This window comes from Centropristis striata, chromosome 3 (assembly GCF_030273125.1).
Source record: "Centropristis striata isolate RG_2023a ecotype Rhode Island chromosome 3, C.striata_1.0, whole genome shotgun sequence".
Taxonomy (NCBI): domain Eukaryota; kingdom Metazoa; phylum Chordata; class Actinopteri; order Perciformes; family Serranidae; genus Centropristis; species Centropristis striata.
In genome coordinates this window covers 37,441,115-37,453,794 of record NC_081519.1, presented here as the reverse complement: position 1 = coordinate 37,453,794, position 12,680 = coordinate 37,441,115, and the positions used below count along the sequence as shown (strand labels likewise).

At 39.8% G+C, this 12,680-nt stretch overlaps 1 protein-coding gene across 1 annotated transcript in view; it reads left to right on the top strand.

Moving 5' to 3' along the window:
- LOC131968561 (cadherin-22-like) overlaps nucleotides 1–10,064 on the top strand; it is a 164,309-nt gene extending 154,245 nt beyond the window's left edge. Inside the window, exons 12-14 of the mRNA XM_059329493.1 lie at nucleotides 1,935–2,084; nucleotides 2,379–2,480; nucleotides 8,356–10,064. Coding sequence (XP_059185476.1) covers nucleotides 1,935–2,084; nucleotides 2,379–2,480; nucleotides 8,356–8,939 — 836 coding nt within the window. The 3' untranslated portion in view covers nucleotides 8,940–10,064. The remainder of the gene's footprint in view (nucleotides 1–1,934; nucleotides 2,085–2,378; nucleotides 2,481–8,355) is intronic.
- The last annotated feature ends 2,616 nt before the right edge of the window (nucleotides 10,065–12,680 follow it).

Here is a 12,680-nt window from a genome sequence, read left to right as displayed (position 1 = left end):
TTTAGTGCAAATCACCATTGTGCACAATTGCAGGCTCACAGTGCTGCTGCCAAGTCTGTAGACCAGGGATACTGAACTTGCTTTGCCCGGGGCCCCACATTGCAAAATAACAGAGGGCTAAAGACAGTTAATGAATATACATTAATGCTATTTTTCAGATATATATTTATATGCCAGGTGGATTTGAGGGCATTCAGGGCTTAGCCCAGACCTCTGTGGGAGTCTGGGTGATCTTCCCCTGACACAAAAGAACATGCTATTTTTAGTCTTTTATGTACTCTGGCACCCCATTTACATTCGAAGTATAAAATAAAGCTCATTAGGAATCTGTTTATTTTCATTATGAATTAGAAAATGGTCAGTGAGCCATCCGACACTCTTTGCCTGCAGGCCCTTAGATGAGTATCACTGCTGTAGACTCTTGTTCTTGTTTTAGCTGTGACCATAGGGGCATCAGATACACTCCCATGTGTTGTTCTGGAAGGCAAAGACAAAAGACATTTTGCTGCACTTTGGAGGACTTGTTGATGTCACGACATTTATTTTAAATTCATTGGTTTCAATTCAAAACTGCACAAAATACCTCAGTATATCTGCACTCATGTCTTGGGGAGAATATTTGTCTAAAGCAGCAGTCGTGTAGGAGAATACTGTGTAAAAGTCAAAAGGACAAACTCAGGGGCGTAACGTTCCCGTACATAAACAGTAATATGAAGATTGTTCTACATGAGCCAGAGGAGCTCTAGGGCGACATGGTAATGGTGATATATGTTCTGGCAGATGGATTGCTTGGTATCCGCAAGTCTACCCACAAAGCTTCTCTGACTCTATTTGTCAAAGCCTCCTCCTGTATTCTGTGTTACATTTATCTATGTCTCCGGGAAAGGGCTTATATATACACCGGGAAAGTTTAATTCCAAACAATGGCTCTCACTCATTTTCTCTCCTGCTTGTGTTTGTGTAAAAAAAAAAATCACACATGATAAATGTTAATCGCACAGAAGCAGTTTTATCCACAGAGAAATCATTCAATCCAAAGTTAAACTTGATAAACCTGACACTCCTAATCTCGACGCCATTAACTTTGCTTTATGGCAAATGAGTCATTCAGACTGTAAAAACAGAATGGTATTTTTCTTTTCACTTCACCATTTCTTCAATACGTTTTTTAATCAAATGGTGTGCATTTTACATTGTCAAGTCTCGAGTCTTGGAAACTTTGATTAATCCTAACATTTTATGTCAAAAAGGGCATGCATGATCAATACAGCCACATATTTTCTGCTTCCAGTGTTGAGTTTAAAGGCGGAAAAAAAAGTAGTGATAAAAGCACGGTAACACTTTACAATAACCATCTAAGTGATGTTTATAGATGATTTATAAACCAGTTATTAACCATTTATAAAGTGCTATACATATTTAATCGTTAAATGTATTCAACCAATTTCTTAAAGGTATATGAATCATTTCAAAATCATTAACATACTTAATATGGTGTTAAAATGTTAAAATGAGTGCAACTAAAACCATCAATAAACTATAAATTATAATGTAATTGTTTGTTAATGGTAAATTAACTATAAATGTACATGAATATACCATCTATTAGCCATTTATAAATGATTTAGTTAGTTAAACATTAATAAATTATGTATTTACCATTTATAAATGGCCTATATACGGTTTATAAATGATGATTAAACATTAATAAACTATCTGTTTACCATTTATAAATGATGGTTATTGTAAAGTGTTACCAAAAGCACTAACTTGATGGATGTTTCATCAATTAATTCTACTGCAGCCTGGTAAAAACAGAGATCAGAGAGCAGACTAAGTGGTTTTTGTTCTTAAAATATTAAGTTGCTCATGTGTAATTCTGCTTTACCTTGTCTCTCTGACCCCCACCCAACACACTCACACTGCCCACCCAGACAACACAGCCGGCATCCGGACCCAGCGGTCAGGCTTTAACCGCCATGAGCAGAATGTGTACTTCCTGCCTATCCTGGTGGTGGACAGCGGGCCTCCCTCTCTCAGCTCCACAGGCACCCTGACCATACATGTCTGTGGCTGCGACACAGGTGAGAGAATTACTGTAAAAGCTGCACCATTATTAACATTATCATCACTGTCACCTTCTGCATCAGCAGCTGCACTGCTAAAAAGGTCATCTCCGTGCCATCGGTTTGGTCAGGAAACAGTTCTTATATTTGTGAAAAACAACTAGGCGCTCAACAGGGATTTCAATGGTGTGAAAATATAATAAATGCACAAAAAGAGTTTTTCTCCTAAAAAAAAATAGCGCGCAATCATTTTATGACTCATAATTGGAGTTGAATTTGTAGTGTTACTGTTTTTTTTCTTGTGCAACACAGATGGAGCCATCCAGTCCTGCAATGCCACAGCCTATGTAATGAGTGCTGCTCTCAGCCCGGGGGCACTTATAGCACTACTGGTCTGCATGCTCATCCTCATAGGTAAGCAGATGGACTTACTCATGTATGTATGGATGAATGAGGAGATAAATGTATGGCCGTATGATGGATGACTTGACCGATGGATAAGCACAATTCATTAGTATGGCTTTTCTGGGGTCATTGGTAGGTTCAACTACTCCTGCAGGACCACTATACGCTCAATAATGGTATGTCCGAGTAGAAAGTCAAAACTGAGGGCTGCTTCTAAAGACACAACGCCATGCATGCTGCCCATAAAATCATGCAACCAAGCATGTGTCTTTTAATGGATTGAACACTTTTAGAAGTTATCTATATTTCACGACTGAAACTGCACATGCAGCGGCAGGAAAACCGAGTCGAAATGACATAAAACAAGATCAATTTTTCATCTTTCTTTCATAAGATGCTTTCTTGTTGGACATTTTGTTTCCATTTTTCTGAGGGAAAAGCTTTTGTTTAAACAGGAGTAAAGATGATGTCTGGGTTTATGAATGATATCAATAGTCTTTGATCCTTGGAACACAAGACGGAGATGGAATGAATGGGAGTGAAGTGGAGGGGGGGTTAGAGAGAGCAAACAGACAAAAGAGCTGCCTCAGCACTTGCATACCTCTGGAACAGCAGGCTTTAAATAGACAAGGCTTTCCAGACATTCTCTGATTTTTAAACACACACACACACACACTACACACACACAATAACATACACATCCATGCACACGCTCCCCCTCTCAGAGCCTGAAGAGGTTTAGTATTGTCATATCTGAAAATTTTATGAGTTAGCTTCTCGTTTCTCCCCCCGCTGTACGTCTGAGCATCCCACTCCTCAGCGACAGAAAGAAACGACAACGGTGTCACAGTGTTTTGTCTCCCCCGCTCGCGCCTATACACGTTTTACAACATGCAGGCAGTGAGTGATGGATGATGTGACACCCGGCAGCTTTAACTGTGACTAGCATTGCTATCTATTTCTTTTAAGAGCTTTTCTAATGAGAGTTGTTAAAACTCCGTCTCCATTAACCAAACCATCTACTGGAGTGAACTTCAAAAGCAGAGCATCATTTATTCATCATGGTTTTAAAAGCCTCAACAAAAATGTTATGTACAAATCTGAGGCAACCTCTGCTGGCTATAAAAAAAAAAAAAAGTGTTTGCAGTCCATCATGGTTTCAGTGTTCTGGGCGAGATGGAATCCCCTCGAAGACGGTTGGGGTTGAAAACAATTCTCTGGCCTTTAAACTTATGGCAACTAGACACTGTGCAGGAAATGTAGTTTTGTGTTGCAAACATTATTTTTTCATTGCAGCCTTGGTGATTTGGATGAAAACATGAATTATGCAGAGCAGCATGCACATGCCAAAGACTGTGATGCTTTAACTACTCTGGTATTATTTCATGTTTTGCACCAGTTTGATTCCACTAATGAAATGATGCAACGTTGATTTCAATAGTGTCAGGGACTCTAACCAGTGCTAAGTCCGTGCCACTTTGAGTGACTGATACTGATTGGTAGAAAATGGACTGAACACGGCTCATCAAAGCGTTGAAGGACGAGCTAAGTCGGAGTGCCTGGCTTCTGCCAGTCATCATGTGGACAGAACAATCTCAAAGCTGCAGGGTCTGGGATCAGGGGGGATGAGCAGTGTTTTCACAACTATCACACGGTGTGAATAACAGACGGGTGCGAGGCATGTGGCAGCAATCTTATCGACTGCACATTGCCTAACACTTTCCTGTTCCTACTTCACCGTTTAAAAGCAGGTGTATCAGCTCGTGCGTGCTAAGCACACATCCTTACGCTGAGACAAATCTCTCCTCACCTATTTACTGCAATGCAATCCATTCTCTCAATGTACCATTAATGTGTGCTCCTTGTTTTCACACACGCTCACACAGTGTCTACTAACCATCCAGCCAGCCAGCACTCCCTCTCTCCAGAGGCTGGACCACCTCTATTACATCAATTGTTGGATGATGAGAAAAATGAAAACAAATTTCTGCCTAATTACCTTACAAACAAACAGTCCCTCCATCAGTTCATTTATAGGCCTGATGTGATGAATCCATTCCATTGCGTCGCAGCATCTGCATGCATCCATTCCAATTACCTCCCATCTGCTTGTGATGAACTCCTGGGTGGGGGCAACTAGCGCAGCCCAAGGGTAAATTAACCGTCTTGTCAGGAACGCTTATCGCAACATCTGTACACATGGGTACCAGCTTTGTATGTATAGGAGGCAGCTATACACAGGTACATATGCTTCCTACTAAGGTAAAGTCTGCACGTGGAGTTGCCTGAGGCGTGCTAGATTTCCAATATCTTACAGTTTAAGTGTCTGTGTACCTAATAGGCAGTGATGCATGTTATCAAAGGCAGAAAGGCTTTTTCACAAGTGAGGTGATCTGATAAACAGACTGAACTGTCACATGTTGTCACTCCTTCAATACCATTAACTGAAAAAGTGGCCGATCTGCACATTAAGAGTTCATAACAGGAGTTTTCTACCTCCTATTACTCTCCTCATTAGTGTGAATTTAGAGTAATTGTCTTAGGGCTTGTTTAGTATGCATGGCAGTGTGCGCAGCAATTTACCACAAACCATGACTGTTTCCTCAACCCAGTGGCAATTAATTCGCCCCATTCACGGAGGAGAAGAATAAACACAATGGTTACAGACACCGCTTTCCCAATGGAGCCCAGCAAACAATGTAAGAGGAGAATGAATGTACATTATCAGTCAGAGATACTGCATAAAATCCCCATTCAAGATCAGCAAGGCTCTTTAGGCTGGCATAGCTCTTTAAGCAAGGAACACACGGGGCGTTTTCAGTCCCCAAGTTATTTTTTAGGCCATTTACACCAAATGAAGACAATTACCAGGAGCAGCAACAAGTCATTTGTACTGATTATATATTTGAAACCGATTTTTCGCACTTTGCTTTGGAGAAAGAAAAGAGTAGCAGAAGGAGATGAATGCAAAGTAGTGACACATGGTGTTTTATAGCCACGACTTCCAAGGTCACTTTGAGAGTGTGCATTTGTCCATGGGCCTTTTCCACCCATACTAATACATGTGCTTTAACATGTGTGAATTTCCTGCACACTGCACATAAAGTCATGACATTGATCTAGTTAGCCTGTGAAACAATGTAGACATTTTTCATTTTCACGACATATGGATGGCTGTTCTGGTGGGTTCAAAGCATCAAACAATCTGCACCGTCCCAGACAGCATGGACCCCATCATAATTGATTGTCTTTTTATCTCTGTGGGCTTGTAGGCATTTGTTTTAGGCAACAGGCTATCTATTCTACAAGATGCATGGTGCCTACTGGTTAATGATCTATCTAAATGTCCTTTCACTGGCATCCCTTCTAGAGTAGTTTCTCATTGTCCCCGCTTAAGGGGAGGAAAGGGGATTCTGTCCATTGCTTCACAGTAACACAAACTATTACTAATTGGCTGCAGGAAACATCCCACTGCCAATCAAAAGTCAATAATTAAGGACAAGCTTTTTCAGCTCTTCCTCTGCGTACAACTTTTGTCACAGAAATCCAGTAATAAGCAAGATTTTAATCAGCAATATTAATTATTTCTCAGCATGTATAACAATTACTAAAAGGCCACTCATAGCACTTATTAATTCAGATGATATTGCAGACTGGGAGAGCAGGAATAAACACATTCTGGAGAGAAATCACATTTATTTTGATTAGTTATCCATTAGAAAGAGGGAAATTAATGCATTGATCTACTACTAGCTATACTGTAAGTGCACGGCGGTTTGTCACCCTTCTGTTGATTTCATAAATTCATTTCTGCATAATTTTAGCAACAAATATTATGATAATGTCAGTATTTGTTTTTTGTCATGTTTGTTTTTGAGTGGATCCACCAAGTACTGTATATAAATCCCTGTCCACATATTTATTTTCTTATTAATTAGTTGATCAAAAACAGTCTTGATTGCTGTTTATCCATAAGACTATTGTAAATGGAGTTGTTCATTATATTTCTAATACTCCCCAGTGTACATAATGTATTCATAACTGCCTGTAATATGATTTTATCATCACTGAAAATGGCATTTGATGTTGCTGCAAGTCTGAGACAAATGTGGCTGAGGTTTCATGGGGAAGGGTGCAGCCCCGAGGAGGGCTGATGGAGTCAGGGGGTGGGTGTTTGAGCTAAGTGAGACTTGTCTAATCACAAATGTAGGCAGTAATTACAATAACTAAGCTGAAATTAAAACCTCATTGATTTATCTCCACATACAGCCTTTGTTTTCCTCTCGTCTCATTAGTCTATACCGTGATCCCTCTCAATTGCTTTCCCTTCTTTAATCCAGACTTAATTTTACAAGGAATTTCTTTCCCTTTGTAGGTGTTTGTCTATAGTTCAAAGAAGGGATGGAACCACAAAGTCTCAGTTTCAGTCGATTTTGATGAGTATTGATATACAGATTGGTCTCCATTAGGCCTTTTAAATCATATTTCTGGGCAAGGCAATCAAGATTGTGAAAAATCAATGCTCATGCATTTGAAATGTAAAACTTGATAATATATTATCTTCCCCTGCTGTGCATTTGCCCTGAGAGGTGAAATTAAAGTCGCAGTGGGAGTAGTCTGAAACTTTCCCATGAAAGTACTTTTAAATCCATCATACACACTGCATGTTTGATGTGAAATACCATAAACCATGCACTGACCTAGTACACTTATTTTCATAAAGTTGGTGGATTTCAGAGAAAGATTGTTGGTGTTTGAACTTATCACCCAAACAAATCCGCCCTTACTGTCAGTTCTTTTTATGCATGTGCTGATTTACCATCCCTCTTGCTCCTGCTGCCTTTTTCATTACATGTCCATGGCCTCAACCCTGTCCTGTTTACAAGCATGAGCAGAATAGTGTTGGCTCAGTCCGAGCAAACTTATCCATTCACAGATTTTCTTTTTCAGCACACAGAGATCTTTGGCCCAGGAGACCAGTGTTCATGTCCTGTTTCAAACCAAATTATATTTGAAGTTATTGAACTTAATTTACCTGTGTAGCTACGTCATGTCAAACTTTACATAACTGCCTCACTTCAGGCCATTACATATATTTATTTACTATGTCTTTTTACGCCCACGCATGGACTTTATTGTCCTAACCTTAGGCAAGTAGATGTGTCGCCACAACATAACCAAACTGCAACTGTTTCAAAACATTAAGGATGCATTCAAAATGGCTATGGTTACATTCATGTATGAGGTTGTTGTCTCATGCTCAGGCTGTTTATTTTAAATAGGCTTACGTTGGTCATATTTATATGACCAACGTATATTGGTCATATATATTTACGTATATCACGTATATTTATTTATATATTGGTCACTGAAAGTAAACAGGTTTATTGTGATTGACCTTACCTGTAAATGTTTGATAAATTGAGAATATGTTTTTTCTGTATATTCTGTGCTGTTCCTGTGGACCCCAGGAAGACTAGCTGGTTACTAAGGTACCAGCTAATGGGGATCCTTAATAAATAAACAAATAAACAAATATTTGAGAGTAGGAACAAAGGACCTTTGCATTTGTATGGTTTGGAGGACTTGTGCTCTCTTCAGCACAGAATGCTCTGTATCTGGGTTTGGTATATCTTGAAGAAGAATTCCATTATTGTATGAAAGGTCTTTCAACTCAGAGTTCATGGGGTTGAAAGACCTGGCATACAATCCACAATCCTAACCCAATCAGGAGAGTTCAAGCCCCAGATATGTAAACACTTGCTGTAACAACAAAATGGACCAGAAAATTTCATTTTTAATCTTTGTGTTGTCCTGTGCCAAAGACATGAGTGGACACTTCAAAATAGCAATTTTTGTTTTGTTTTGTCTCCTTCTCCATCAGTCCTCGTCTTGCTGATCCTGACCCTGAAACGCCACAGGAAGGGCCAGAGGATGGCGGAGGACGAGGAGGACATGAGGGATAACGTCATCAAGTACAATGACGAGGGCGGAGGGGAGCAGGACACTCAGGCATACGACATGAGCGCCCTGAGGAACCTCTATGACTTCCCAGAGGCCAAGAGCTGTGACTCTGGCCCGGACATCCGCTCACTGCCGCAGTGGATACAGGCCAACCGGGTGGGTGGCGGAGGTGGCGGCGGTGGTGGTGGTGGTGGAGGAGGAGGAGGAGGAGGAGGAGAAGGAGCTGCAGCAGCAGCAGCGGCGGCGGCAGACTTCTCCCTATTCAAAGGCTACATCCGAAAGAAGGTGGAACAGGCTGATGCCGACCTGTCGGTGCCCCCATATGACTCCTTCCAGACGTACGCCTTTGAGGGCACCAGTTCACCAGCGCTTTCACTAAGCTCCATCCACACGCTGTCCACCACCTCGGAGCAGGATTTCTCCTACCTCAGCGACTGGGGACCACGTTTCAGGCAACTGGCAGGCTACTACGCTCCAGGAAACCATGAGGAGGAAGGGTCCTAGCACATCTTCTCCTCTACAGAGACGTTTAAAGTCCCTCCTCCTTCTTCTGCCTCCTCTTCTCACCCTCTGGCACTCGGAGCCAGCACTGTGTACTCCTTAAAGACAGAGCGCCACCTCTTTATCTCTCTGAAAGAAAGATCCCAGTGTCTAACTTTTAACTCAAGTATTTTTTTTAACGCTTTGGTTTTTGTGAGAGTTTTTCGGACTTCAGCATGAAAGCTCTGGCGATGCAGAGAAAGAGTAAAGAAAGAGATATCCACTCACCAAAATTGCCATTTTATCTGAAGGGAGGATTTTCTCTCTCCCGAATCATAAGTGAGAACCTTTATTTTAAACTGTGAGTTTCAAAGTGTTACCACAACATAGTTAAGGTTCAACTATGCCAAGGCAAAACTGTCTGACAAACATGTATTTATTTAAGGAGGAAATATTTATGTATTTATTTGTTTTTATGTATTTATTTATTTATTTACACCATGATCACTATGGTAACTGCAACACTGAACTCTGCTGAAGTGTGAAAGAAAAAGTGAGGGGAGGAGGACAATTTTAAAAGAATCACAGTCAACGTGGAAGAAAGAAAGACAGACTGCAGTGGCAGATGACTACAGAATACCGGCGAAGAGGTGACATCTGGGTCATACAAAAATTACATTCTGGAAAATATTTGTATTTATTTTCTATGACCACTTTTGTAAAATAACCAATTTAAGACGTTGAGGAAACGTAGAGGCAAGTAGAAAGAAAGAACAGATGGAGTGAAAGAACTGCAGAAGAAAAGAACCGTCAGTTCAGTCTAAATGTTTGAGACTGACATACTTTTGCTGTTTTTAGTCATTTATAAACGGGGTTTTGGAGGTCACAAACTGAGGACAATTGTGTGTTAACAATTTATTTTCTGATCCTCTCCACAGCCAATTGTAAGGCAATAAGGCACAAACCGCAACAGTGATTTAAGACTAAAAATGACTGTTTCATCGAATTGGCTGGTTGCCAGCACTGTCCCACAGGGAGCCAATTTTCATTCCAGATTTTGTGTGTGAGTGTGTACAATATGTTCAATTCATTTTATATCCCAAGACATTTGATTTTGCTTTTGATATTTCATTTCCTTTGGTGGAGGGAGGGAGGGAGGGAGGGGGGTGGGGGGGCAAGTGACAACAGGATGGTTGTGTTTAAGGGGAAAAGATTTAAAGGGACACTTTACCCACATAATAACCATGTGGGTGTCAGATACTCATTCATGTGTTTTACCTTGAATTCTTGAAGAAAACTTTTCTTGAATGCCTCAACGGTCAAGAAAGAATCCAAATGATCAGCATTGGCATTTTGGCCGTTTGCATCATGGTTTCTGGCCGTTGCAATCTTGGTTTTTTTTTTTGGCAACCAGTGCATTTGCAAATTGGATAAGGATCTGGAAGGACACTGTGTAATCAGTCGATGTTAACCATTTGCCAACGAGCTAGCTTTTTTAGCAAGGGAAGTCCATTATTCTAAATAAAGAGCCACCCCCGTGGAGTGTCTTTTTGTCCAATTAAAAACTGAACAAGACATTTTTAAGCAACCAAAATGTTACAATTAACTTTGATAAAGTGTAAAGTACTGGCATTTTCCTATTCACTTTCATACAATCTGATCTTTGTTTGCAATCAGTGGAGTCGCCTCCTGCTGGCTATTCGAAAGAATGCCCAGAGATGCTGATACATAAATTTTGTCAAGGTTTGCAAAATATTTTTTTTGCTTTTAAACTCAGTCACCATTTACTGCAATTCACCAAGGATTTTCACATTTTTTGGACTCTTTATGGATAATAAGAGGCATGCAAGAATTCAGTGTGACACATAATGAGGTACAGATAAACAAATGGTCATTTTGCTGGTAAATTATTTCTTTAAAGGTAACACATAATGAATGGACATGGTCTCATCCACCTGATATCTACAAACTGTTCAATGTTGACCTTCACTTGCAAATGTACTGCAAATTAAAAAAAAGAAAAAACATGAAAACAAATAAATATTTAATTTTTTTGGTAAAAAACCTCCATCTTACTTTGTGCAAAAAAACCTAAATTGCTCAGTGAGTTACTCAAGTAAATGGAGCATCTGTGTTACTAATTATTGTTTGCCACTTGTTTGCTGAAGATGTCTACTGAATTATGAATAATTGTTGAGCTAGCTTGTGTTTACACCGGGGGTAGATTCAGAGAAAAGTCCTAGATGGAAACAAACAGAGCATATGACAGGCCACAGCCAAACAAAAACTCTCCTCTCAGCACGGCTCCCTCCTGGCTGCCTTCTGCTGAACTACTGTAATTGTCGTAGTCACCAGAGAATGCTGAGGCGAATGAAGTTGCTTTCATCTTTATGATCTGCTGCTAAAAAGGCCGGTCAGACAGCGGCTGGGATTCACATTCACTTACTTTCATAACTGGGTTTCAAGGAAAACTTCATCCTTTTTAATCATTAGTAGGTCTACTGTATCCACTGATTGTGTGCTGAGAGCTGACATTGGATTGTGTTTCAAATATAAATTATCTGTCTTTGCTGTACAAAAAGCTTTCTCCACACTTTTAATGTTCTATTATGGAGCTGAAGTGGCAGCAACTTTGAAAAAAATAAGTATTTCAGCTGCCACCCTGCTTTTTGTGTGTACAGGTATAGAAGTGTTGCAGATTGCTCTTGTAGGGGTATCTGGTTGCAGATACAAATTGCCTCCAGCAGGGGTACCAAAATATTTAGAGGTAAAGCTAATTTAGGTCAATTTTGCTATCAGAAGTTGACTAAATTAATATTTAACACTTTAAATTATTTAAAGTTATTTTCGGGGCACCACCTCTTTACTTAGAAAGAGGAAAGATAGCAAATCATAGTAAATCAGTCTCTTAAAGTTAACAAATTATCAATTTGGAACATCGATTATTAATTATGAATATAATTATAATCAAATTACCTTACTCATATTTAGTAATGGTTGAAGGAATTTTGGAGTTCTTTTCATAGCAGAGGTTTAACAAATCACTCATTCATGTGCAACATTAAAGGAGAAGCATATTGATCCAAAAATATATTTATTCTAAAACAAAGTAAAAAAACAAAATACACAATAACTAATCTAAAAGACTATTTACAGTTGAAATGTGGGTGAAAGATTATGTGTAACAAAATGGCCGACCAAGGGTGGTCATTTAAGTAAATCAAAATGGCGGTAGCCCTTTTGTTCTTGAAGAACAATAGACCATGCGGCCTTGAAAGTCTATGTGTATGTGTAGGAAGCCAAATTAAAAGTATATTTTATGTGGATTAGTGTGTGAGCAGGTCAAAGGTTAGTTATCGTTAATTTACGTGTACAACTTAAAGTCTGAAGAGTAAGATTAATCATACAACTTCAAGTGATCTGGCTACACAAAATATCACAAACATACTTAAACACACAACAGATCAACACCATTGATTTAAGTTTAACAAAGTTGTTCGTGCTTGTACTAACTGCCCAGAGTACTGTACCACAGAGTTCAGAGTTGAAAGGGGGAAGCAGAAATCCTTTTGAAGAAGAATCCGGTCCCTTTTGGGTTTGGTGTTTCCAAAGTCATTTGCTGTTGTTGGCTCCAAAAACTTGGTGAAGGTCTCTGTGATTATATCCAGAATAGATCACAGGCAGGAAACTTAGAAGAATGGTGGTGGGCCCAAGCTTGGTTTGGGGCCTTGCTGGCCTTCCCTTAGAGCTGGAGAGGGAGGGAGA